Source organism: Anarhichas minor, unplaced genomic scaffold (assembly GCF_050575085.1).
Source record: "Anarhichas minor isolate MPS153535 unplaced genomic scaffold, ASM5057508v1 ptg000030l, whole genome shotgun sequence".
Classification (NCBI taxonomy): Eukaryota; Metazoa; Chordata; class Actinopteri; order Perciformes; family Anarhichadidae; genus Anarhichas; species Anarhichas minor.
The window spans coordinates 8,884,248-8,909,983 of NW_027466476.1; the positions used below are offsets into that span (position 1 = coordinate 8,884,248).

At 41.9% G+C, this 25,736-nt stretch overlaps 1 protein-coding gene across 3 annotated transcripts; it reads right to left on the bottom strand.

Annotated features, from left to right (window-relative positions):
- Positions 1–518: 518 nt before the first annotated feature.
- nf2a (NF2, moesin-ezrin-radixin like (MERLIN) tumor suppressor a) lies at positions 519–25,001 on the bottom strand. Of its 3 annotated transcripts, none has more exons than XM_076104426.1 (16): positions 24,337–25,001; positions 23,149–23,274; positions 22,881–23,003; positions 20,102–20,185; positions 14,266–14,334; positions 14,052–14,134; positions 12,126–12,201; positions 11,462–11,596; positions 11,141–11,215; positions 10,869–10,982; positions 10,591–10,713; positions 9,944–10,161; positions 8,504–8,609; positions 6,702–6,820; positions 5,496–5,655; positions 519–1,776 (listed from the first exon to the last, which is right to left on the bottom strand). In XM_076104426.1, exons 1-16 carry the CDS (start codon positions 24,451–24,453, stop codon positions 1,726–1,728), a joined length of 1,779 nt encoding a protein of 592 aa, XP_075960541.1. In that variant the 5' UTR covers positions 24,454–25,001; the 3' UTR covers positions 519–1,725. The 3 variants fall into 3 exon arrangements, with proteins under 3 accessions (XP_075960541.1, XP_075960542.1, XP_075960543.1); XM_076104427.1 differs by having other exon boundaries at positions 519–3,033; XM_076104428.1 differs by lacking the exons at positions 22,881–23,003; positions 23,149–23,274; positions 24,337–25,001 and adding an exon at positions 22,476–22,541.
- Between the last annotated feature and the right edge of the window lie 735 nt (positions 25,002–25,736).

The following is a 25,736-nucleotide window of genomic DNA, read 5'->3' on the forward strand; positions in this document are numbered from 1 at the left end:
CACTCAAGCAAACAGGGTATGTGATCCGACACAAGGTGGAGGGTGCTTACGTAACACTTGAATCATTTCAAAGGTGTAATTGGATGTCTGTTTGGGTCGGGTGGAAGAGGCTCTTGGCACTGTCAATATCAAAGCTGACATTCATCAAAGTCTGCCAAAACAAAGTTATTTCTGGATAGGGAGAAAACTAAAACCTACAACAACAAAAAAATCAGACCTGATATTAATTTATTTTACATACAAAACATACATATCCGGTACAATATCTCTATGAAAATGTATACGTAGTAATAAAAGGTACTGTAACTTCACCCAAAGTTTTATTTAAAATACTGCTTACTTTCCTTGTTAAATGAAGTCAAGAAGAAATATATATATATATATATATATATATATATATATATATATATATATATATATATATATATATATATATATATATATATATATATATATATATATATATATATATATATATATATATATATATATATATATATATATATATATATATACACACACACACACACACTTTTTTTCCTTCACATTATAATTCCCAAAAATAAATTGCTTTCAGAGGGAAAGAGCACATTAATTCAAAAAGACACATTAATTCAAAACAGATTCATGTTTCGGAAAAGTGGTTGTCTTCACGAAACAAAAGAAGACTGAGATAGATGATGGATGTGACACAAGCTCTCATCTGAGAATCAAAGTTCTTTCATCCACTTTGGTGTCTGAGAACAACCTACAAGTGATCGTCTCTTCACTTCCCAGAGCATAGTGCACTCGCTGCATTAAGACGTCTCTGTGTATACAAGATGTAAACGCAAGTCCTAAAGCCTCATGTACATCATTTAGTCTACATTCACCATAAAAAGTTGCATAAAGACTCAAATGGACACAAATTCTGAGATAAAAAAAAACAAACACTGCTCATATTACGCAACCAAGACAAATCATTTGTTATAAATCAAAGGGGATTTTTGTGTTCATCTTTAACATCGTCCAACTATCAGCAATAAATGGCTGTTTAAATGCATTGTGGCCTGTTTTCATTGAAAGAAGAAAACTAAGGCAGCATGCCAGATTATATAAAGACAGATTATATATTGAGGCATTGGCATTATGAATCAATTGGGCAGTCTAGGCAGCCAATAACAACTAAATATAAAATATTTGAGTCGGGGTAAGGGCAACATATCAGCCATATAATCAGTTCATTCCCTTGTTCAACTTTATCCCGTGGTGGTTTATTTCCATTTGAATTTCAAAACAGTTCGAATAATTAACTCCACAGATACTGTCTCATTAGAGCAATAGTGGAACTGGAGCAGTCAAAGACCATTTACATTTCTTCAAGTTGCCTTTCTTTGTTCTTTGACGTGAATAAAACCAACTTCGTATTTAAGTATAAAAAACAACAACACTTCGAAATATTCACGGAGAATGTCCTGTATTTCACACACTCTTCCTGTAAACACACACTCACTCAGATTTAGTGCAGGAACATTACGAATGCATCCTTCTTCGTGCGCACACATGAGGCCTCTGGAGTTGTAGCAGATGAAGGCAGTGGTCTTTTATTTTTGTGTGTTTCATAGTGGTTTCCCAGGAAGTGGAATATAAGGACTTGTGGTGTGGCCAATCATTTAAACTGACCAGGAATGTAGAATCGTGAGGCTCTCTGCGTTTGTGCATCCGCACCATTTACAGGCTTGTAGTTTAAAGTTCCTCAAAGAAGGCCACCCTGGACTTGGTGCTCTGTAGTGTTAGCTGTGGAGGAGACAAGAACGACAGACAAGATAAGGATTTATATCTGAGTACAGAACATACCGCGCAGCACAGCGGGCAAGCAAGCCAAATCAGTGACCGAAGGGCAACCCTCATTGAAGACTAATTTCACCGAAATCATCACTTGCCCTTCCCCTCAGCCTTTCTGCCAGATCCAACTCCTGCTATGCATTTCCAATGCAAACACCGAGGCCACCAAGTGTGACTGCGGCATCAGCGAAACGCAGCCAATGTGTGGCTGATCAACAAGCTTACAGGGTGAAAGCAGATTACCCAACGTTTGTCATTCAGCAGCCGAGATGGATCTCTGTGGTTGGCTGCACTACAATTCTTCCTAAAATCATGGACTTTTGCGTGAGAGTCTGCTGTAGATTAAGATTAACACCGCAATATGCTGGAACATTGTGGAAAATAAACATTTTTGACTGACTATGGTTAGTTTAGCTGCCTCTCTAATGAGGACATAAGCACATGCATGTTTAATCCAGTCATGCCTCTTGACCAATCGAAAGACAAAGTGATCATAAGGAGATGATATCTGTGCCCCCAAGGTTATTCTGTTTTTAATGAGTGCAGATGGTATGTGAAGATATGAAGCTTTATTGATACAATTTACTCTGAAAGAAACATCAGCTCGATCAGAGTTTGCAACAAAAATAAATCTGTGGGTTTTTCGAACCCTCTACTACCGCAGAGGCGATCAAAGAAGATCAATGCCAGTCGGAAAAAGTACTGTTAATTGTTTTTCTCTCCATGTTTAAAAAAAAATAATAATTCAGGCCACTGACTGTGTTTTAACTCCTTTAGCACAGCAAAGCATAAGTGAGCACTACTACCAATTGACTAGGCAAACTTTTTCCCCTCTTCAACATCTGTAGGGCAGAGGGAATTAAGGTGGCTGCCAAAGTAAATATTAGACACGGGATGATGGAGGACAGTTTGGGGAAATCCAGATTATTTCAAGGGAATGTGTAGATGCAGGGACTTAAGCAAATCCAAACAGACAATGTGTGGGCAAGGGATGGATTTGCAGCTTAATATTTACGGATCACCTTCTATTGTCCCGGCTGACAGGCAGCCTCAACTATACGTGTGTGTGTGTGTGTGACTCTGCAGCAGTGTACTCCACACTGCCCACAGTCTGAGCAGGAACTCCAGTGTCACTGTTGTGAATGGCACAACAGCAAGCTATTTTGTGGTTGACCTCCTTCGTGTGCCACTTCACACAGTCTGGATGGACTGCCACATGTAAAAAAAGAAAAAAAAATGCATTTCCTCTCTGTTAAACTTCACACAGAATCACTGCAGCTCTTTGTGATTCGGCTGTTGAGAGTGAGCTAACGGAGCAGAACCTGTGGCACGGTAAGAGTGCAAAGGCGCTGGGTCGTATTAAGGGGTCATTCATTAATCATCCAGAAGGGGGGAGGGGTCTGGATGGAGAAAACGTTTCCAGAGGGGGGGCAGCCGCTCCTGGTGCTTCTGGCTCAGAGATCTGTGCTTTGTTGCTCTTCTTTTGCTCTTTATTCTTCCGCTCTCTGGTTTCCAGCTTCATACTACATTCTGAGCACTTCTCCGTGACTCAGCCTCCCTCATACGCCTCACCCTTTGAACAATTTTGGTCAGCCTCGTCTAAACTTCTCGCCCCCCCACCCTCACAAGCAAGAGGAATGTCGCCCGCCTCTGGTTCAATTAAACCAACACTTTTAACTTAGCTCCGTCTCCCGCTGCTTGCCAAAATCCATCCAGATGACTAATCACCTAGCAAAAGTAAATTAGTGCTCACTTAACAAGTGTGTTATACAGTGGGAGACGAGGAGGGAGGAGGGGTGGGCTTCTTTTTCCTTTTTTTTTTTGTCATACAATGTGCTGAGGGCATAGCTCACATTTTCATTTGATACTTTTATTGGAATTACAGAGATACTGGAGTGGGAAGATAAAGGAGAATGAGTCTAATCTGCCAGTTCATCAGAGGACAGTGGAAATATAATCTACTTTTCATTACAATTCCATTGCCTCTGACCAATCGATTTAGGAATATCCCTCAAGCTGAAGGGAGACTGTCACTACTTTGTGTTATTTCATATCGCCAAGGAAAAGGCCCTTGCAGTAATGAAATACTGCAGCTCTTCTTACTGATGGAGTCGACATCAGGTGCACAGATTTCCCTCTCTTTTGATCTGTGAGATCTCTTTTATAAAGTATTTATGAGCGGTAATCACTGTGCGTTTTTAGAGATCAGAGTACAAGATGAATGCGGCCTCCATCAAAGGAGAAACTTTAGGCTGAAAAATGAACCCGGGGGCCAAGTGAGGAATGTCGCTGTTAAGAGATGCTCCGAGAATCAATACCACTCCTTAAAATAATATGATGGTTAGGCCTGGGTGTTGTACGAGATAGGACTATCTTATTTTTTTGATAAGATACTTATCCTTAGAAGATTATGTAAGATCAGTATTAAGACCGCATTTACACTTCCTGTGTCTCTAGCTGATCGGACAGCTGTTGAATAGTTATTTAACCCTTCAAACATGGTGTCGCATTAGCCAGCTAGGATTCAATGAGACCATTAACAAAAGGACTAATTAAATGAAAAAAACAAAATCTGAAAACGGAGCCAATTTCACTTGATGGCCGACATGTTGTTTCTGTGGCTAGCAGATGAGCTTCTCTGAAAATGAAGACTATATTTTTCAAACCCTTCCCAACTACCCAAACTGAACAACAGTGTATAAAGGAGTTAAAATAAACTCCCCCTTAAACATCTGCAGCAGGAATAATGATCCCAAAAATATCCATATGTAATATCCATATATAATAGTAAACAGAGAGGGATCATGAGTACTTTTATTGCTATTGTTTGCAGTCCAATGACCTCATTTTCTGTTTTTCAGTTCAGTGGAGAAATCTGGTCTGTGTTGGGCTTGAACGAGTGAACTGAAGTCAGGTTGAATGTGTGACGGACAGCTGACAGCTGATCGTCAGCGAGAGAGGATCTGGATTTGTTCAACTTCATCACGGAGAATGTTTGTTCACATATGTAGGTAGATCCAAAGAGAACCACGGAGACTGGGAGAAGTTCGGATTACAGCACACAGAGAGGAAGAGCCACTTCATTCTCTGCACAAGACGCCATTATTCCACTATATCTTTACATTACAAACAGCTTTTTTGCAATAATGCTGCCCTGAATCCAATATAATCTTACAGAGGTAATAAGATTTCTGTTCCGCTTTAGTGGTGCAACGGATCATGAAACTCACGGTTCGGATCATATCAAGGATCAGAGTCACAGATCAGATCAAAGATCGGATCAGCACAAAAGACGACTGATAAAGCATAAATGCCGATGTCCTGATCGCATATTTTACTGTATTACTGGCGGATAACGATCGTCAGTAAAACTTTATTTCACACTGCGATGATTAACGTTAAACTGTAATTAGTCCTCGGCCGAACCGCGAGGAGGGATCCGGACCGAGCCTGGATCAACCGAGGTCCGTTCCCCCACTAGTTCTGCTACCTATTGACTTTTTTTGAGCATGTATACAAGGTGCTAAAACAACTACAAATATGTGTGTACACGAGTATGAATGGAGATAATTAGACTCGCACAGTGCATTTTGGAGGAATCCCACGAGGAGTATTTTGTGTTGCAATGTGTGTTGTGGGTCCAGGATGCAAGCAGCCGAGCTGATAGCTACCTTTTTAAAGTTGCTGTGCTTGCTGGTCCCCTGCTCGGCGTTCTGGTTGTGAATGATGTCCAGAGGAGTCTCCCTCTCCTTCATCTTCAGACTTTCAATCTCTGTCTTCAGCTCATTCAGCTGCTCCTGCAGGTGCTTGCTCTTCTCCATGTACTCCACCCTAAACATGATCAAATGGCATGTTGGGAGACAGTTTAATAGATTCTATGTCCCCATTAGACCTGACTTTAATAGCTGAATCTTTCATATCCATTATATGGCGTCCTTGTTTTACTCCTAGGGGCAAAGGCATAAAGCTATAACCATTATTGAGTCATGAAGCTCATAATGTTGTATAATACACAATAACCCAAACAATCAATGATTTGTAAAAAAAATAAAAACATTTAATTTGGAAAATGATGTCTAAATGAAATTATTCAAAGTCCTTCTCCAAGCCAGCTATAAAAATGAAACCCGCTTTTTCATTAGAAAGAAAAAAAGACAGAAAAAGAAATCACGATAAATGTCAGGAACCAAATTATGAGAAATGTACGACTTTTAGAATCAGTTTTCTAATATGTGCGAATAATAAAAATGCAATTGTAATACCAGAGAACCTAAAAGAGCTGTGCACAATCAACTACAATAGTAATAGAGATACGATTTTACAAAATAATGGAAGGGAAAGATAGTGACACTTTTCGGAAAAATCCCACTAGTCACTATTCCCGTAAATGTATTCAATTTTGTATCTCTATATTCCGTCGCAGTCTTTCTTCCTCTTATGAACAGTTACTCACCAATCGAGGAGCTGCAATCTCTCTGCTCACCTGCTTTTATTTCAAAAACCTAATCACCTAATTACAGTACACGACAACAAAGACCCAGATAATATATTCAACTCCACAGCCAGGGTCAGATTTCTGAGTCCAAGTGCTGTTTTTTTCCTCCTGTCTGCAACCACTGATAAAAGCTGCAACGCTGGCAGTGACATCAGTGACAGCTAATGCTGAGGGTCAATTGCCGGAACTCCTGAATCAAAATGTGCATATTAAAAAGTGATTTTGCTCCTGAATCGAGTTAGATCTTTCTCAAACGCATTTTAAAATGACTCTAAAATAGATATTCGTTAGAGGTATGATTCCGTCTGCAGAATAACAAATCAAATTTAGCTGAGGCCCAAAATATCAGGCAGCATCATGCAGAGCGAGGCCGGCCACTCACTTCTCCTTCTCGATCTCCATGGAGAGGCGTTTCATGTCGGTATCTTTAAAGTCAAAGCTGAGGTTCTCCCTGCTGAAGCTCAGGTCGCGAGGCATGCTGTCAGATTGCAGTCCAGGGCCCTGGGAGGGGAGATGGAAAGAGAGATTAGAGGAAAGGAGGCGATGTAGACGAATTGACAGGAGAAAACAAAATAACAAAACTGAAAATGGGGCAGAATAAAGAAGAGGTGGGAGCGATGGAGAAAGAAAAAGCACAGAGGAAACGACAGGAAGGGTAAAATAAGTGCACAAAGGCTGAGGTAGATGGCCATCTGATGGTCACAGATCCAGAACACACAAATATATACAGGTATATGCTTTCAGATCCTGACCAAATGTCAGAAATGCATTGGCCACATGTCACCTCAGGAGTCGGCTGGAAAGGAAGTGAACCTAATGCACAATATAAATGTAAATTCATTGGTTGGCCTGTGAATCCAAACTACAGTGTGGATATACTCGACCTAAATACGGTCCGGCCGAGCAGAGAAGGCAATTTGACCATGTCCGGCGGAAATAGGAACGGAAAGTTATGCGTACTTGTGCAAATGTGTGTGTGTGTGTGTGTGTATGTATGTGTAGATACGTTTTCTTGCATGAGCTGATGAACTGTATAGGGGAGTTCCAGTGGCAGCATGTCATTTATTTCTATGTTAAGGATCTGCATTCATAAGCGTACAAGCTAGTATTTCTCTATCGATGGCCAGAATCTTAATATGTATCTAGGAATGTGTGTGTGTGAGCAGCTGAATATGCAGTGTGTGGGTTTTTAGCATGTTGGAAGCTCTTGCGTGGGCTGCCTTATGTGCTGCTTGTTCTTACGCAAGTAACTTGTGTGTGTGTGTGTGTGTGTGTGTGTGTGTGTGTGTGTGTGTGTGTGTGTGTGTGTGTGTGTGTGTGTGTGTGTGTGTGTGTGTGTGTGTGTGTGTGTGTGTGTGTGTGTGTGTGTGTGTGTGTGTGTGTGTGTGTGTGTGCTATTGGCGGTCAAGCTAAAACTATATGGCCATTTCCATACCAGTAGCCGTTTGCAGCTGATAATCCTGTGGGGTGCTACTGCATGAGCATTCGTGCACGTATTGCATAATCTATATGTGTTATGCCTGGTCTGTTTTATGCAAGGCTGTTTATATCTGTTACCACTGTTTACATAGTTGATCATCTTATTTACTTTCAATTAATCCCTTTATTTGTGTCTTTAAGTATAAAAGAATTAAGGAATGTCCACCATAATTTACCACAGCCCACGTGAGAGACGCCTTGAAATTGCACTCTTTGTCTGACCAGCACGATGTCTCTTTGTTTTTATTGTTGGTCATTTTTATTAGATCGTTATGGACGTATTAAAACATGTATCCAGAATGTGTGGATGAAAAATTACATCTTCAATCATGTAAATGACATTACATTTCCAGTAATGTTTATTTAAGTGTAGAGCTGCAACTATTCGTGGATCAAAAGAAAATCAATTGGCTGATATTTATCAACATTTAATGGTTCCAGGTTTTTCTTTTGTTGGTCTTACATAATAGAGAATTTAATATTTTTGGGGTTTTGGACTGTTGGTTGGAGAAGACAAGACATTGGAAAACATCTCTTTGTGCTGTGGAATATTGTAAAAAGACATTTCTAATGTTTTATAGATGAAATGATTCATTGATGATGAAAGGAATTGTTAGTTCCATCCCTATTAATATGCACTGCCACTAATTAATCAAGCACTGTGTGTTGTTGAGTATGTGTGTGTGTATGTTTTAGGTCCGTTACCGCATAGACGGTCCTGCTGGTAATCTCCAGCAGCTTGTGCTTTGCCCTGCGCTCTGACTCCCTGGCATCCTGCAGGTCCTGTTTCAGCTGCTCAGCCTCCTTGGCCCTAAGGGGAAAAAACAGACAGACATATGCCGTTAATACTTTAATTCACCTCCCAATCCTTCAAAGGGAGTAAGATTTATCTAAATTGAATCCCAAATTATCTCACATAATCGCTGCGTCGGTACTCGACGAACCGGGAATGTCACTTTGTTATTACCCAGGTGATCAATGTGTCGCCCGAGCAGACAATCATTTCTGGCTCCATTATTTCACCATTGAGTTGGCACACAGAGATGTAAGAATGTTATACGCAGGTGATTACATTTCTTTTGATTGTGTTCCTGAACACTCAGCAGTTCCTCGTTGATGTGGGGGAGCAACGTGCCTCAAGGGTTTGAGTGGACATAGTCATTTACATGTTGAGTGCCACGGGTTTAAATTTCTCTGTTTCAGAAAGTGCTCATCCAGAAATTGCAGTTGCTGGCAAGTGGTTAATGGTGCCCATTTTAAATGATTGTCTAATAAATTGCAGAGGCTGTGAAGTGATATTTTTAGTATCTGTTCATACGGTTTTATTCTGGAAACCACTCAAGTTCTTTTCTACAATGAATTGTTATTTCTCAGGCTTGTCAGAGTGCTGATCAGAGTCTCTCATACATCTGGTTATCCATCTGACCTCTGAAGAAAAAAGAAAAACAAGTCAACAGCAGATATAAAAACACAGATCAAAAAGTCCCTTTCAGCCCTGCGGAGCTTCAATGTGTAGTAAAAGAGACTGTTTGATACGGGACTCCCACCAGCAATCGATACAATTAAATAGCACAAATGAACTGCTGCAGCTCGGAGGAGCAGAGCTGCCGAACAAAAGCTTTCTCCCTTTTCCTTTCGGAGTGCAGCAGTGTGGCTGTAACCGCATGATTACCTGCTGCAGTGCGAGAACAAAGCCTTTAAAATGAAATGATTTTAAAGAAGTTAGAAGTTCTTTGATCGAGCTATTAACATGCGGCTGCGTTACCTAGCTCTATGCCCGCAGCATATCGACCGACTTCTGTTCTGCTGAGCAAACCCAAATGCAGCGGCGTGTCGGTGCACCTTGACATTAAACGGCATAGAAACTCAGAAACATTTGGGAGGCTTATGAGTGGAGGAGGCTATTTAGGGACAGTGTTTCATGCGTCCTTATTTCGAGATATTCGCATTGGAAATTAAGATGTGGGGATAAGTTATTTAAGGATTTAAAAAAACTACGCATGCTGTGCATGTGGGATGGATACAAAGAGAATTTGTGTTTGAGAGACAAAGCCACATAGCAGCCAAAGCGGGATCAGCATCACATTCACTGCAGCATGGATGGCACTCTCCAATTCATCCACTTCTTCCCCCTCCTCTCCCCACCTCCTTTCTGATTCCTCGGCCATCTTGAGGGCCAGCATCTCTGCCTCCAGCATCTTCTGCTCCATGAGCCGCCGCTCCTCCTGGCCACGGATGGCAGTCACTTTGATGCGCTGCATCTCCGTCTCGGCCTCGGCAGCTTTCTGGGCCAGCAGCTTTGCCTCTTCCTCCGCGATCTGGGCCTTCTCAGCCAGCAGGTCCGCCGTCTGCTCCGAACGCAGCTGGAGAGGAGCGGCAAGAGGAAGGTCAAACACGAGAAGGGGGGGAGGGGGCACACGGGAAAACAAAGTTGATATGGGAGCGGAGATGGGGAAATGGGGCAAAGAAACGGAGATGGAGTGAGCGACGGAAATTTGTACAGAGAAAGAGAGGGGAAAGAGGGGTGTAGAGGGAGGGATGTGGTAAGGTAAGGTAAAGGGATGAGTAAAGAAGGAGCGAAGGAGATTGACTGAGAGGAAAAAGGGAACAGTGAGAGACAATAAAGAGGAAGAACGAGCAAATGACATTCAAAACCGGATACACGGGGAGGAAGTGAGGAAGGTGTGAGAGGAGCGTAATTTGGTCAAATATTTCATTCTGAAACTTGGAGTATATGTGGCGTTGGCAACAAAATGGTGGATTTTGGATTAAGCTAACTCCTTGAATCTTACCAGTGCGTCGTTGGCCATGTGAGCCTCGTCCTGCAGCTGAATCAGCCTCCTTTTCAGCTCGTCCCTGGCTCTCTCTGCATCCTCCCGCAGCTGCTTCTCCCTTTGCAGACGCTGCCTCTCCACCTGAACGACACAGACGGGTGGAGTGTAGACAACGACGAGAGCGTATGGTGGGAAAAATGGAAAAAGGAAGAAAAAAAACAAACAAAAGATGGCTGGCTAACCCTACACAAGTTCAACCCCACCTCCTCCTCTTTGTCTCTCCGTTAAGAACGTACCTGTTTTCGGGCCCTCTCCTCTCTGGCCTGAGACCTCATCTGCTGTACTTCAAGCGAGTCCACCCGCCGGCGGCGAATAAACAGGTCGTGGTTCCCTATACACAGCTGGAGGATCTGCACGGGAGAAACAAACCAAGAATGGACGCTACTGTATTCACAACATGTCACAATGTTTGGTTTCCCAAAACCTCTAATTCGTTTGCTACTTCTGGTATTTTTCATCACCTTCACCACGAGAAATGACAAACGTCAATCATCTCCGCTAAACTCACCAACTTGTTGACTCTTAGCCGTGAGGAGTTGAACTTGAAAACGTTGGTTTTCTTGTCCACAGGTTTGATGGTAAACTAAACATTGAGGAGACGAGAGCACCATATGTTTGATCAAACCACAAAAGAAAAACAATCTGTCGGGTAAGGCTGAGCAATATCTTTGAAATCAATATTCATATAAAAATGTATTTTCGAAAGTTTTTCAAACCAATAAACTATAATACTTAAGTATCGCCTATATATATATATATATATATATATATATAGCTCCATATTCAAGTCTTTATTACAATGAAAGTGCTGTGCCGCTAATTCTCCCACCTCCTTGTCGCTGTAGGAGATGTTGCGGATCTCATTCCACGGGAAGGAGCACTTGGGTGTCAGCCTGTTGTCCGGCTCGTAGATGTGCAGACCCAGGGCGTCCACTCCCAGAAGAAGACCGGTTCCCTTTTTATTCTAAAGCACACGCAGCACAGTCAACAGAGCTTAGTGACCATCTATCCAGCCAAGATTTATCTGAGGTGTCATTGTGGTGGCTCTGCTCGCCAGAACTATTTGTTAGAGTTGAGCTGAACAATAGCCAGTCTGGATTTGTTTACTTGAAAAAAAAAAAAAAGATGCCACAGTGAATTACTTCAGCCTTTGGTTGACTTGTTGGTGGTATTTTTTAAATGTCTCGGCCTTTACGAGAATGCGCTGATCAAAGCCAGAGCCACCAGGTGACCCTTTGTTTTCTTTACGGGTTGTGACAGGTTGGTTTTCGTTATGACTCACCTGGAAAAATATCCGGTGCCGAATAGCAGTTAACAACTTACCCCAAAAACATTTCAAATAATACATTCAACTAAGGGACAATTTACAACAGCCGAGTCAGGCTGCTATACCCCCCCACTTCGTTTCATTACACCACAGTGAAATTGACTTGCCTCCTAATCTCCCATATTGGCTGACATTGTAAAGATATCGCAAAGCAGCATTGGCTCACCCTGATTAAAAAGTAATTGACGCCATACATGTCCAGGTCCTGGGCTATTTTTAAATACTCCATCTCTGCTTCATCCCTAATTCAAAGACAGGCGTAGAGAGAAAGAGATTGAGAGGGATCCAAGGGAATGGAGAGGAGAGGGGAGGAGATGAGAGGAGGGTGGGAGGAGGAGAAGAGAGGAGGTGCAGAAGTGGAGAGAAAAAGGAGATCAGACCTCGTTTCCTCTGCTTTCGAGTGTAGCATCTGTCACGTTGTGTGATCTGTAAAAACTCTGCCACATAGCTCTTGTGAGGGTGAAAACACAAGCACAGTACTGACATAAAACACAAGTATAAATCGCTAACAGGCTTTAGGGGTCCTGCTCGATGGAAGAGAAGACTTATTTGGATGCCTCCAAGACTCTAAATACTGTGAGAGATAAATCAAACGCGTCAAACTCTTTTCTTCCTCTCTTTCTGCCGCCTGGTTGGCAGATCACTTGTGATTTCAGGGTCATCTCAGCAACAAGAAAAAGAGCATTAGCATACTCAAAAATCAGGGCATGCATCCGACTAAACTTTTAATAACTTGCTGTTTGATATGGGTGGTGGGAAATTGATGAGTTAAGCTTCATCAAAGTTTAAACAGGCAAGATTGCATTATGCCAAGTAAACAAATCTAAAGTAGGTTGGAGTACATTGGGACTTTGGAGTGGCTCTGAGGACATTTGAACGGCTTGATTAATGCTGTGGAAGTGTAAAGCGTTGGAGATGTGCTCCATGAAATAGAACATACAGATGCAAGCACGGCAAGTAAGCCAGTTACTTTGATGTTGTGCTGATTTTAAAAATGAATTTCTCATCAAGTTAAAAAAGAATAAGAGCCAAAATAAACATTAAATTAATATTTTATTTTATAGTATCAAAAACTGTCACGTACCAAAACCCAGTGCCAAATGTCTGGTCAGATTTTAAATTGTGTTTGTCTTTGATGGAGTAGTTCCTAATCCGAAATACAATAACCTATGTTGTTCAATGGAAACCACTAAGAGGCTACAGCCACACTAGAAGCACTGTGAAGCTGTAGTTGGGCACACTGGTGCTTTGAGCTAAATGCTATGCTAACACGCTGATGTTTCCCATTTGCTAATTAACGTTCAACAGCTGAGGCTGATGGGAATGATTTGCAGGTATTTGGTGGTAAAGCAAAGTACTGGACAAATAACAAATTCAACCCAATGACGGCACTAGTTGAAAAGCTATGAGATCACCAAAGTTATTGCACTTCATTCTAAAGAGGGACATGAATGCGTGTACCAAATAATCCATCCCATAGCCGTTAGGACAGTTCACTCTAAAGTCAAGGGATCGCTAAAGTCTCTATTATATATCTTCTGGGAACCATGAATGTATGTCCCAAATAAATGTCAAGACAAGTCATTGAAAACAGACAGACATTTCAAAATAAAAGTGCATTTCTTCAAGAAAAGTATCTCAAGAGGAAAAGTTATTGTTGGAATTGATACCAAAACACAGGTACTGTATTATATATTGTATATATATCTTGTAATGATACCCAGTCCTAGTGAAGGCAGCTGACTTCCCTCCTGTGCCCCCGTTACACTGCATGCCTCACTAAACTATTAAAAGGCTGAAGGTGTGAGGACTCCCCTCTCCCTGCTGGGGTTGAAAGGGTTATTGATCAGCACCAGCGAGTCAATTATCACTTTCAAAGTGCTGCGGTTCAGTTTTGTATGTTTTTGGTCAAAATAAGTTAATTCAGTGGATTTATCAATGCTCCTTTGAAAAACTCCCCTACAGAAACAACTTTTAGCTTTTTGCATCTCGTTGCATTAAACATTTCTTGTGAAACCAAGTTTTAAGCCCATCCTATGTGAATTGGAAATTTGCTAATGACTGCGAAACCTCACGGCGCAGCGGTTTTTACCTCGTCCTTCCCCTGTGCTCTGCATAACACGCTGTGATCCTCTCCTCCCACATTTCTGCAGTCATCTGGTACAAGTTGATCACCTGCAATTTTGGAAAGACAAACATCAATATACGTGAATGCGTGCAGAGAATTCCGTGTACAGTGGATCATAATGCAGGTATATGCATCTTCACTCATCGATGACATTAAGTAACACCCAGCTGTTACTCACCCTCTTTGGAAGCAGGTCCTCTTCAGCCAAGAAGCCGGGTTTGTGAACATTGGGGTCGTAGTCTCCGTACTGTAAAATAGAGCACAAGGGCTGAAAGGATTAAAATCACTCCAAACTAATGGCCGCTATCCAGCTTCCCTCCAATAACAGGCCAGACTATGTCTCTCTGGGGAGCTGTTCATGAGATGAAACTACAGCGCCCGTAAGAAAAGGGGTCTCTTGGAGAATGAATGGAGGCTGCTCTGCCATCGCGTCATTAATGTGCACCGCACACACAGTGGCCTGGTTGTTGGTAGACGGTGTAAACGATGCTATTAGAGATATCTCAGGGAGAACGGCGACTGATCACTTATCATCGCGGAGCCGGGATACAAATGATATCGAGCGTGTTTGAGAGAGATATGCATGGATTAGGCCCGAGTTAGAGGCGGTGTGTGGGGGGGGGGGGGGGGGGGTTTCCTTTGGGCTACAGTAAAACTGGAGGAAGGATATTAATTTTACATGAAGCTACCGTTTAAAAAGTGGGCTGTGGATTCATGGAAGCAGGTTAATTAACTTGAATGTTTACCGATATATGCACATTGCGGTGTGCCCTGCACATGTTTTTTAAAATGCTGTTATCTTTTGTGAAAATCTAATTTTATCAAAGAGTTTTCACATGTTGTGGAATGCATGTGTCCCCACACCTTATCGAGTCACCATGTATGTATGAGATTCGCATGTCAACCTTAGTAAGGGATCGAATATTTAGTTTTTTCCTGCACTGGTTTTACCAAAAGGTTTGTTCATATATCATTCATCGCGTGATTTGTACAACATTTTATTTCCCAAAACATGGTGAAAATAGTGTTTTAAATAGCTGTCAGTATTTGCTGATTGATGGAGTGATAAAAGGAGACATCTAAAGTTCCCTTTGTAAAAACCTTTGAGCCTAATATGTTAACAAAATGAAACAATCATTTCAAACCTGGCTTTATCCAATGTTCAGATTTGGGTTCGGGAAATGTATGCACGCAGCATACATTTAATAAGATAATGCACAAATTCAAACATACAATTTCAGAAAACTTGTAACACAAAAAAGAATTGTCTTTATGGTAGTAATCAACTGGGGAAGTATCACGATGGCATCTATTGGTACATGTTTTACCGTAATCACCCGCAGTGTCTCTCCTTAAACTCAAGAGTGAATAAATTAATTAATAAAGGGTTGAGGAGAAGCCTTTGAAGGGCTGACACCAAAAAGTGGTACATCCTCCTGATGAATCTCTCCCTCAATGACGATTGCTCTTTTGGTTTCTACCTTGGTAGGAAATAGGAAGTCTGGTTCCCTAAATCATTCTGAGCCTGACACCAAAAAGAAAAAGGTTTCGGGTAGCGTAAAAAAAAAACAGACAACCTTCTGCTGCTGCTCAAAATGCCTTAGTAATTGCACTCAAAATGTCATTGCTGTGTGACCTTCAGTTGGCCCGCTACCTGAAGGAGGAGAAAAATATACACAACAAAGAAATTGTCTCAGGGAAGACTGGAAGCGACTGAGGCCGTAACCACTTATTTTGATGTGACATGACATCGTGTTTGGAAGGGGAAGAAAAACACACAATTAACAGATGCGACTTTGAGCACATTGATTGTATTATTTAATGGCAAATTTGCACACAGTAAATTAGAACCGTTCACCACTTGTGTCGCTCTAATCGACTAACTCATTCTATGTTGTTTTGGTTATACTGCTACTTCTATTATGAGGTGTAATTGGATTTTATTCTTCTGCACGTCAGTCTGAAAACCGTACTTTAATAAGCTCAACACACAGACTGGACATCCCGGAGAAGCCGAGGGCCATTTAATTAGATCCTTTCCCTTAAGTTTCCCCATCTTGCAGCTTCGACTCCCTCAGTTCCTCACCTGTTTGTTTGTAACTGCTGCATAATTGATGATATATAGACGTATAGAGGTACCAAGGGCTTCAGCTCAGGCATTTTGACAGTGACAGCGCTCTGAGATGCTCTCTGACTACACACCTTTCTTCCAATTATTTCAAACAACAAAGGGTTCGACTGTGTGTCAACAATTATTACCAGCGGTGACCATTGACTAATGGGTATATTCTGTTCAACAGATCCATTTACAGCCTTTAATTCAGACATAAATCAAGCCATAAAAATACACTCTAAAGCTAAGTCAACTGTGCAAAGGTCTCTGAGTCACTTTGGAAATGCTGTTCATATCTGATGTTTTTTTTAGCCACATTAGCGGCATCACTCTTACTTTTCCTCCAGCACCAGCGTGGTTTTGAGGGACATGACTTGACAAATATTACATAGATTGCCATGACATTTGGTACACACATTCATGTCCCCCCTCAGGATGAATATTATTGGCGATCCCTTCATTTTCATTTAGTGCCGTCATCAAGTCAATGTTCCCAGTTGCCCAAAAACGTTGGTTTATGCCTAAATATCATAAAATTAGCATTTGCTGCATATATGCACATATACCTCCTGTATGTATTCACAATGCAACCACAGACTGTGTATATACTACATGTATATACAGTATTGCATGTTTTCATATTTACACTTTGCAAAATGATTTCCCTTCTCAGGTTACACTTCATGCCTAAAAGCTGTGACTGAATTGAAATGTCTGTCCAGCAAGCGGAAAGAAAATGTCTATATCATATCATATCGTTTCTACCCCTCATTGTGATGCTGGCTCGCCGAGGCTGCGGCGGGCCTCGACAGTGTGTCAGTTCAATCAGATGAGCGATGAAGGATTTACATAATCTCAAGGCAAAGCCGACAAATTCCACAAGTATTAAGCAGCATATTGTGTGGGCCAGACTGAAACTGAAAAGTGCCCCTCTGTTAAGCTTTATGCTGTTTACACAGATTGGAAATATATCTCAATTTCATCCAATCTGTGTCACATGCTGTGAGGGGACGAAAAGGGAAAAACAGATTGTGACACAGTTACAAAGCAAACATGCTGCAGCCTAGAAGCTAAACTAAAAGGTATAACTCTTGTTGAAGCCACCTTTAAACCACAGTGATTCCCCACCAGTGTCAAACATTCCCATTAGCTTGTCGTGTCCCTCCACACTCGGCTGGACCGGCGTCTCCACGCCCTCCGTGGCTGAGGGAGCCGTCCTCACTCCCTCCTCACCCTCCACGCCAGAGTGACTCATTTTTCCGGAGGGGCTGTTTCTTGAACATTCCCCGTCAACACCTCCTTGAAGCTCTGCACTTGCTCTGAATAAAGAGCAGGAGGCGCTGAGACCTCGGCTCAACTGTTGGCTCGCAGAGCGTTCACATGCAATTCCCCACAGAAGAAAAAGTTCAATCTGATGACTTTGAACATTTCATATATCAAAGGGTTTCTCTATGTGCCGTCTTAAAGAGGGTTCAAGTCTGAAGATGTCACCTTGGCCTTTAGGAAACTGCAGTTTTTTCGTCTCTTTTCAGACATTTTATCGTCTAAATAACTAATCAATTAATCAACAAAAGTAATGGCAGATGAATCATGGGAAATAACTGTGAGTTGCCCTAAAAAACATATTAAAGCATTTCATAAATATAATGTGGCTAAACATTTTTACTGTTCAATATAATAGGAAAACAATAATTATGATGGATAATAATTAACTGTAGATGAACGTTCTACGTTCAATGCTTCATATCATGTTACATACAGTGTAACCTGTGAGATCCCACTGTTGGTGCACACATCTGTGTTCAAGGTGAAACAACTGTAAGGAAGTCAGAGCATTCGTGCTCCACTATTCCTAACTTGTATTGTCGCCTTCATTCATGCACTCTCTGTGAGGTAATGTTAGCCGGCTTTCATGACCCCCGAGTGCGTTTGTTATGAATTATCACCATTTTTTAAATCATAATCATGATTAAATATGAGCCAAAGGTAACAAAGTAGATCCCCCACTGTGTGTGACATACTCAACTTTACGGGTTACACAGCGGTGCTGCACAATAAAAAAAAAACTCAAGACGAGAGGAAAGGAATGAAGGGAAAGTCTGCCAAACAGCTTTCCGGCAGCTGCACTGCTTAACAAGTACCTATCTCCCCCTTTACGATGCCAATTTACTCACGTTGGCTCTAATCAAAGTGGACTGCTGATTAGATGAAAACAGATTGTGGCCCCATATTTTGTACCGGGTCCCGATCGAGGGCGCTGACAGCAGAGAGCACAGGGCTCAAGCTCATTTGCTGATTTTTCTTCATCCACACAGTCTCTTTTTAACCTCGGCCTGTTAAATTGGCACGGGAAAGGCAAATCTCTGAGGGCTCCTTGCCAAACCTTTGAGGTAGAGCTCCGGTCTCACTAGACCCTGTCCGCCTGTCAGAAAAGCTGCACCTCTCTCTCTCCTCTTATCTTTTTCTTGGGGATTTCAGAGAGATGGGATCCTTCAACCAAAACGGCTGAGATCGCCGGGGGTTTATTAAGGGAGCTCTTTCCTGCGGAGTGCTTTCCATTAGACTTCAGGTAACTTGTGGTTTGATCCTCAACCAATAAATCAATGAAGGTTTTACATACGGGATAACGCAGCTTCTAGTGCTCATAGAGGAGGCTTAATGCAATGCGTCGTAACCGTGACACAATGTAAAACACACAAACTAAAAGATAACCGGACAGAAAAGCAAATATTATATAATACAACAAGTACAAACACTCACGTCAACTAACTTCTAGGCCAACCTGCAAATCTGAACATTTGTGATCAGATGACTGAAATAACCTCAAACCTCAACTGGCTTCTTTCAGAGATGTCTTAGTTCTAACACCCTGTATCTGCCTCGCCACCCTACAAGGGAAGCTACTTCTATCTGCATATTTTAACTGATTCACTCACTACCCAGAGCTCAAAGTGAGGAGAGGAACACACTGTATATAGACTGATAGAATTACCTAAACAGTTACAGGTACAACTCATATGTTGCATCATCTGCTTAAGGAAAAAACACATTTCACTGCATCTGTAGTCTGGTGGTATGGTGGCGGATACTTCTGTATCTCTTGGATGAAGATGAGAGATGACCATGTCAGGTCATTGTGATGCTGGTTCCCGGGTTCATTTGCTCCACCTCTCCTCTATTTAAGGTGTGTATCTTCATATTCTTACTTTTCAAGTGCTCCTATGGGGCAGCCACTTGCTCCCAACCCAAAGGGAGGGATCGATCCACAATTTTTCCAGATGTTCTCCAACAAGAAGGTGCTGCTTTAGCTTCTGCATGTTAGTACAGTTAGGGTACTTTAAGAGCACCTGGGCTCCTGGTTTTTACATTTCATGCGAGGCCCTGCAGCGCTGCAAGAATGTAAAGAAATCAATACTAAACTAGCCAGTGTAGGTGTATTTTAGGTGTACCGTGTACTCCTCTGGTCCTTATCAGGACTCAGACAGCAGAGTTCTGGATCAATTGTGGGTGATTTATGTCTCTCTTTTTGGGAAAACCAGATAGGAGAAGATTAGAATAGTCAAGCCCGCTGGTGATAAAACATGCAGTCTCTGTGCACGCGTCTAAGAGATAAAAGAGCTGCACTATTTTACAGATGAACAAACAACTGAAAGTATATTGTCCACGAAAAGAATCCATGTGAAGCAATTTGCTGGGTCAACACTGCTTTTCTTTAAAACCAGAACAGAACAGCACCCTGTTGTAGGAAAGTATTCACAGAAGAGAAGAAGGTGTCATGCAGATTTTTAGATAAAGATTAATAAACCATTAAAGAATACACGGACGGACGGACGGACGGACGGACTGATCTTGCTTGAAAACAACCGAGAACAAAATCCTGAATTCCACAAAGAGCACTTACCTTGGCATGGACGGCGTAGGAGGCTAGCAGCACGGAGGCCTCGGGTGGACAGTGAATATCCTCCTCGAGGATCTTCTTCTTCACCTGAGGACATAGTTTCTGAATTAATCATGCAGCTAATGTATACTCTGTGCCATTTAGTTGTTTGTTAAATCAGTGGAGAAGCTCTTCACTGTTAAACGGTAACAGTAACATCACTGACGACATATTCAGTAAGGTTGGGCTTTGGGAGATCATTGAAATCGGGACATCTGCTCATTGTTTCAGTTCGAGTGTTACTTCTCCTTTATAATGATTCCTGTGAGATGAGGGACCTGAATCGGGTTGACGGGTGATCGCAGTGGAATCAAACACAATGAAAAAAGACTTGACACCTTCGAGAGAAGAGTGTCAGTGCCGGGTGGAAAACAACTTTCTGACAACTGTGCTTTTAACTGCCAGAACTTTATTCCCTTCATATAGGAACCCAATAAAGCTAAAACATTTATACGGTACACTGTGGCTACCAAGGAGCCAGAAAATCAAGTTATTATACGCTGCAAACTGAGTGAATAAGCGTCCAGAACTGCGACAGTACACTGGTAAGTCTGGAAACAGTACAAACTGTGCCAAATAAATATTGCAACAGTTAAGTATCATAGCCACAAGGGGACCTATTAGACACCGAAGCAGGAACCGTGCGCCGAAGCCAACATTTTTTCATGTGATCATTAAGGTGCTCCAAGAATATCCGCTCGCTAGTCAGCAGAGTGTAACGACATGACAGAAACACGCGAGTCCTACAAATCATAATTAGAGAGCGCCGCCCATTTTTATTATTCATGTCTTTTCTGTGCCTCCAGCTACATTCTATACACTCCAGCTAGTAAGAGTGGCGAGTTCAAGGCTTGCTTCTCCATTTTATAGCTTATGGAAAGAGTGTTTTCGTGTTTACAAAGTGTTGACTTAACCCTCATTGATCCCAGTCATAACGTGAATTCTTAAAATGTCTGGCAATCCCCTTTAACAAGCTTCCTCCAGATTTAAAGTGCTTCTGTCTCGTCAGGTGTCACTTCCCCAGCTCTGTCACCTGTCCAACTAACTGAATCACAAACTTGTAAAACTACACAGAGAGCACAAAAAAAACAGATTGTAAGGTGAGACGGTGCAGACATGCTTCAGCCGTAGTGGGCAATTTAGTGCTTTACACCAGTCACGCTGTCTACTCGTGTTTTGAACTGACGAAGGTGTGGAGCCAGAGGTGAAGGCCCCTAATCGCGGCGAGCGCTGAGAGGATCTGGTTTACAAATGAGACGACGCTGTTGCGGAGATTGGAGGCCGAGGTGACGAAGACGTGCGTGTGACTGTCTGTGCGCGTGGCCTTAAGTGTGTGTGAGGGTGTGTGTGTGTGTGTGTGTGTGTGTGTGTGTGTGTGTGTGTGTGTGTGTGTGTGTGTGTGTGTGTGTGTGTGTATCTGGGTCGGTGATCATTTCTGATAAGCAGTAATCCAGCTGTCATGCCTGTGACACTATCTAAACAGAGGCCTGCTCCCGACATTACGGGAATTAATGAGAGCAGAGTAATGAGCAGACAGGCGGTGCCAGGCCCGACGCATTAGTATTCTTCTCCACTTGTAGCTGGGTACCGCTTTCACTGTTGAGCAATTTGTCAGCTCTGGCCTTTTGTTTCTTTTTTTCAGCAAGGTTTTCCCTCGGAAACAAATAAAATCGCTTCAACTATCTCTAAACGGATTAAGGACACAGAGAGTCTTTTTTATATGTCTTAAGTAGACAAGTGCCTCCATCCAAATGTTGAGGAGCATGCTGCTGTCTCAAGCCACACGACTAAACCAGTACAATGGGCTATGAATGCTATGGGGGATAAGCGTCCCATGGAGAATAATGTCATTAACCGGGCCAATGACTGAGCCCTCAAAGCCTAATTGGTAATTGATGAATGTGCGTGGCAGCATTGGACGAGGGGAGCACGGTAACAAATCTCATTTCTCGAGAGGGGAACGGTGTGGCAGACTCCACGGCAGTTCCCCACGGAGAGTATTTAAGTGGAGAAAAAGGGCCGCGGTGATATGATGTGTAATGATTCCACATGGCTGCGCACAATCGGATGTTGGGAAAAGTGTATTACAGGTCGGCTCTGCTCAAGCAACCTGTCAGAAACTCTGTGGATGCGCGCGCCCCCTGTTGGCACCGGATCAGAACAGCGAGGACGCCGCAGACACAAGTCTGCATCCGCCAAATGCCTGGCGTGCAACAGGGAGAGAGATCATCCTAAACGCACAGAGCATTTTGAAAGCTTTTAAGTGTTGAAGATCTAACACACCTATATTTTTAAAAAGCATTAATTTGAACTCATCTTAAGAAAGATGAACACCCACTTAAAAGATTTCTTCTTCTTTTAAAGTCAGGAACACAGCGTCCCTCCGAGAAGATTAGGATCAAAGAAAGAGAGGCTTTGAAAAAGAAGAGTCTGGCTGCTAGTTAGCCACGAGGCAGGAATCCTCAGCTTCTGCTTTGAGGCATGTTGGATTTCAGGTTTACCTGTAAGCCTGCTGCAATGTCAACTTAAGAGAGCAGCAGAGAATGTGTCAGTCAGAACCTTCTCTTAAGGCCCCTTTAATGGCATGACAGGCACAAATGAAAACAGATAGCAGCGCAACATGGTGAGTAGTAAACAGTATATCTGTGCTATTCAAAAGCAATGCTTACACACTGAGTCATTTTCAATCTGATTTACCTGAGCGCAACTACAAAACGGCAGGTTTACATGTATGCACAGCTACCTGTAGGAAGAAGAGATGCTGTGTGATATCTTGCACGAGCTCCTCCTCAGCGTTTTCAGGGTAAAACTTGGCCAGGAAGTGAAGGGTGATCGGTTCCTCCTTCGGTACCTCCTGATCCAGAACCTATATGACAGGGAACCGAAGAAATCAACATCTGCGCGGCGGAGTGACGCGTTCCCCTTTCCATGCTCGCTACGTCTTCATCGACAATGGTCACGTGCCTCTCATGGCTGTTCAAGACCAGTACAAGGCCAGTATAATCACTCACCTTCTTTTCCATTTTCAGCCAAGCTACTGTGTCCTTGATGTTGTACCGGAGCCCAAAGAACCACGTCTCCCTCAGTCCCAGAGTTCGGCACACCAAGTCAAAAAGGTCTTTTCCTTTCCACTTGACCTGAAACATGACATGTTTTAGTCTTACACAACTTACTTAGTAGAGAAAAACAAACAAAAAAGATTCATTAGCATAATTGGTTTAATTGGTTTATCCTGCAGCTGAAAATCCAGCCTGTTAGAGCTAAACAATGACCGTATAACTCACATCCTTAGCTGGCTGTCCCTCATGTATATGAACCATAGCAAACTGCAGCTACTGAATGCATACATACTAGCATCACCTCAGTCTGTGGTTCACAGCAGGGAGCCATACATCCAGCTAAGAGGTGTGAGGCGGCATATCCAGTTTAGATGGCTTTCATCTCAAGCCTCTGAGCTCACTCTGGGTGGAAGCTTCTGTCAACTGCATTCAAGGTTAGCATAAGTTTAAAAAAATAAAAACTGCTAGAAATTAGGAAATCAGCTCCACCGGGGCCAATCAAAAACTCTCATGGCTGAATAAACATTTTGTCTATGTGACCAATACCCGTTTAAATGCTATTTACAAAAAACCCATAAGTGGTGCAATTATCATCCAGGCACAGAAAATAGAAACCTGCAACTAGCATTACGCTGCTCTGTGTAATTACCAGCTTTGCAAACTGTGGTGGGGTTCCTCCCCTTTAAATACAGAGGGAGTCATTTCGATGCCCTTTTCAGTTCTGGCATATATCATCAACCAAATCATACGCTGAACCAAAGAGCACTTGCAAGTAGACCAAAAATACACCCTGAGAGCAGCAGTGTGTTCTTCACAGGGAGGTGATTCAGCAGCATTGCAGCAAGTCCTATACTGCATTGAGCTTCACCAAAATGTTCATGATTCCATTGCTGCATGAGACACAGATGCATTATCACAGATGCGGGTCTTTTTCTGTAGAATAGACACACTGTGCCAACTGCTTTTGTTCAGTTGGTTGCTGCCATCTAGTGTCGGAAAAGTGAAACTCTCATAGAGTGGTTTCCATTACAATGCATGACAGATAGCAGCCCAGTGAGTGGGAGAAGTTAGAAAGCACTTTGTGTTGTTGTTGTGGTGGTACACCTGAATGAAATCATGCTTTCTGAAACGCATACACACCTCGCAGCTGAACTCCATGTCTGACTCCGCTGTGCATATCCTGACGTTGAAGTTCCTCCTGGATTGTTTTCTCATCAGTGAGTTAAATCCCATTTTCGCTGCTAAGGCACTCGCCATGTTGCGAACAGCTGATAAACTCACTATTCACGTGTTCAGAAGTGGTTGATTTCTACTAAACTGTCAAGGCATTGTGTAGCAGAGCTGTGCGCGTGCGGTCTAGCTCGCTCAGCTATGAATGGATAGATGCGTAAAAAGCAACTTCAGTTAAAGTTGATATGCGGCGTTCACTGACACATTCTTGGTTTGTGAATGTCACATATACACCAAGTGTTTTTATGGTAGTTTTTGTTTAATAATCTCACGTTATCTACAAAACAAAACATGTAGAATGAGCTGATACATACAATGTAATGTCCTAAAGTCGCTGCTAACGTTAGCTAGGTTCAATAGAAACTACAGTTTAAACTCTTATCTTGCGCTAAAGCTGTGCTCCTCGATGCCGTGAAATCCGTTAACGTTTTCATCTAGGCGTCCGAGAAATGATCAATCCAAAGTATCCACAATGGACGGTTCAAAACACTTGGGTTGTTGCGTGTAAACTGTGCTGTGAACGACGCGCTGGGTACCTGCTGCTAACTGTTTGTCAACGATCTGGTCCAAGAAGCAATGCTGCGTTCAAGAGCCGTCCAGAGTGTTGTAAAAACATTGTAGCGCAACATTAACGACTTAAAAAGGAGCTTCTTTGGGTCCGAGTCAGAGCGCGTGGCATTTTGGTCTGAGATTGTAATACTATATCTAGGTTAATAATGAGGTTATAAATATTTAAGATAAGCTAAAATAAAATAATCCTTTATTAGTCCCGCAGCGAGGAAATTTACAGGATTACAGCAGCATAGTGCAAACAAGAGTAAAAAAACAAGATTATTATTTATTATAAACAATTATAAATAAGTAATAAAACAGTAAAGACTATTAAATAAGTAAAAATCCACAATATATAAAATAACTAAAATATTATATATATAGACTTTATTGATTATTTATATATATATATATATATATATATATATATATATATATATATACTATTATTTATATTGTGTATATATATATATATACTATTATTTATATTGTACAAAGTCGTTACATTTATCGTCGTTTTATTTTTATCCTGTTTATTTGTAAATTATGTGTATGTACTTATTGTAAGTCGCTTTGGATAAAAGCGTCTGCTAAATTACTGTAATGTAAATGTAATGTAATGTACGTGGAGAGCAAATTCCTTGTATGCGTATGCATACATGGGCAATAAAGCTGCTTCTGATTATATATACAGACATAGTTGTTGTATTACCAGAGTTATCATATTGTTGTGTATTATGATAGCATAAAGTATGTGT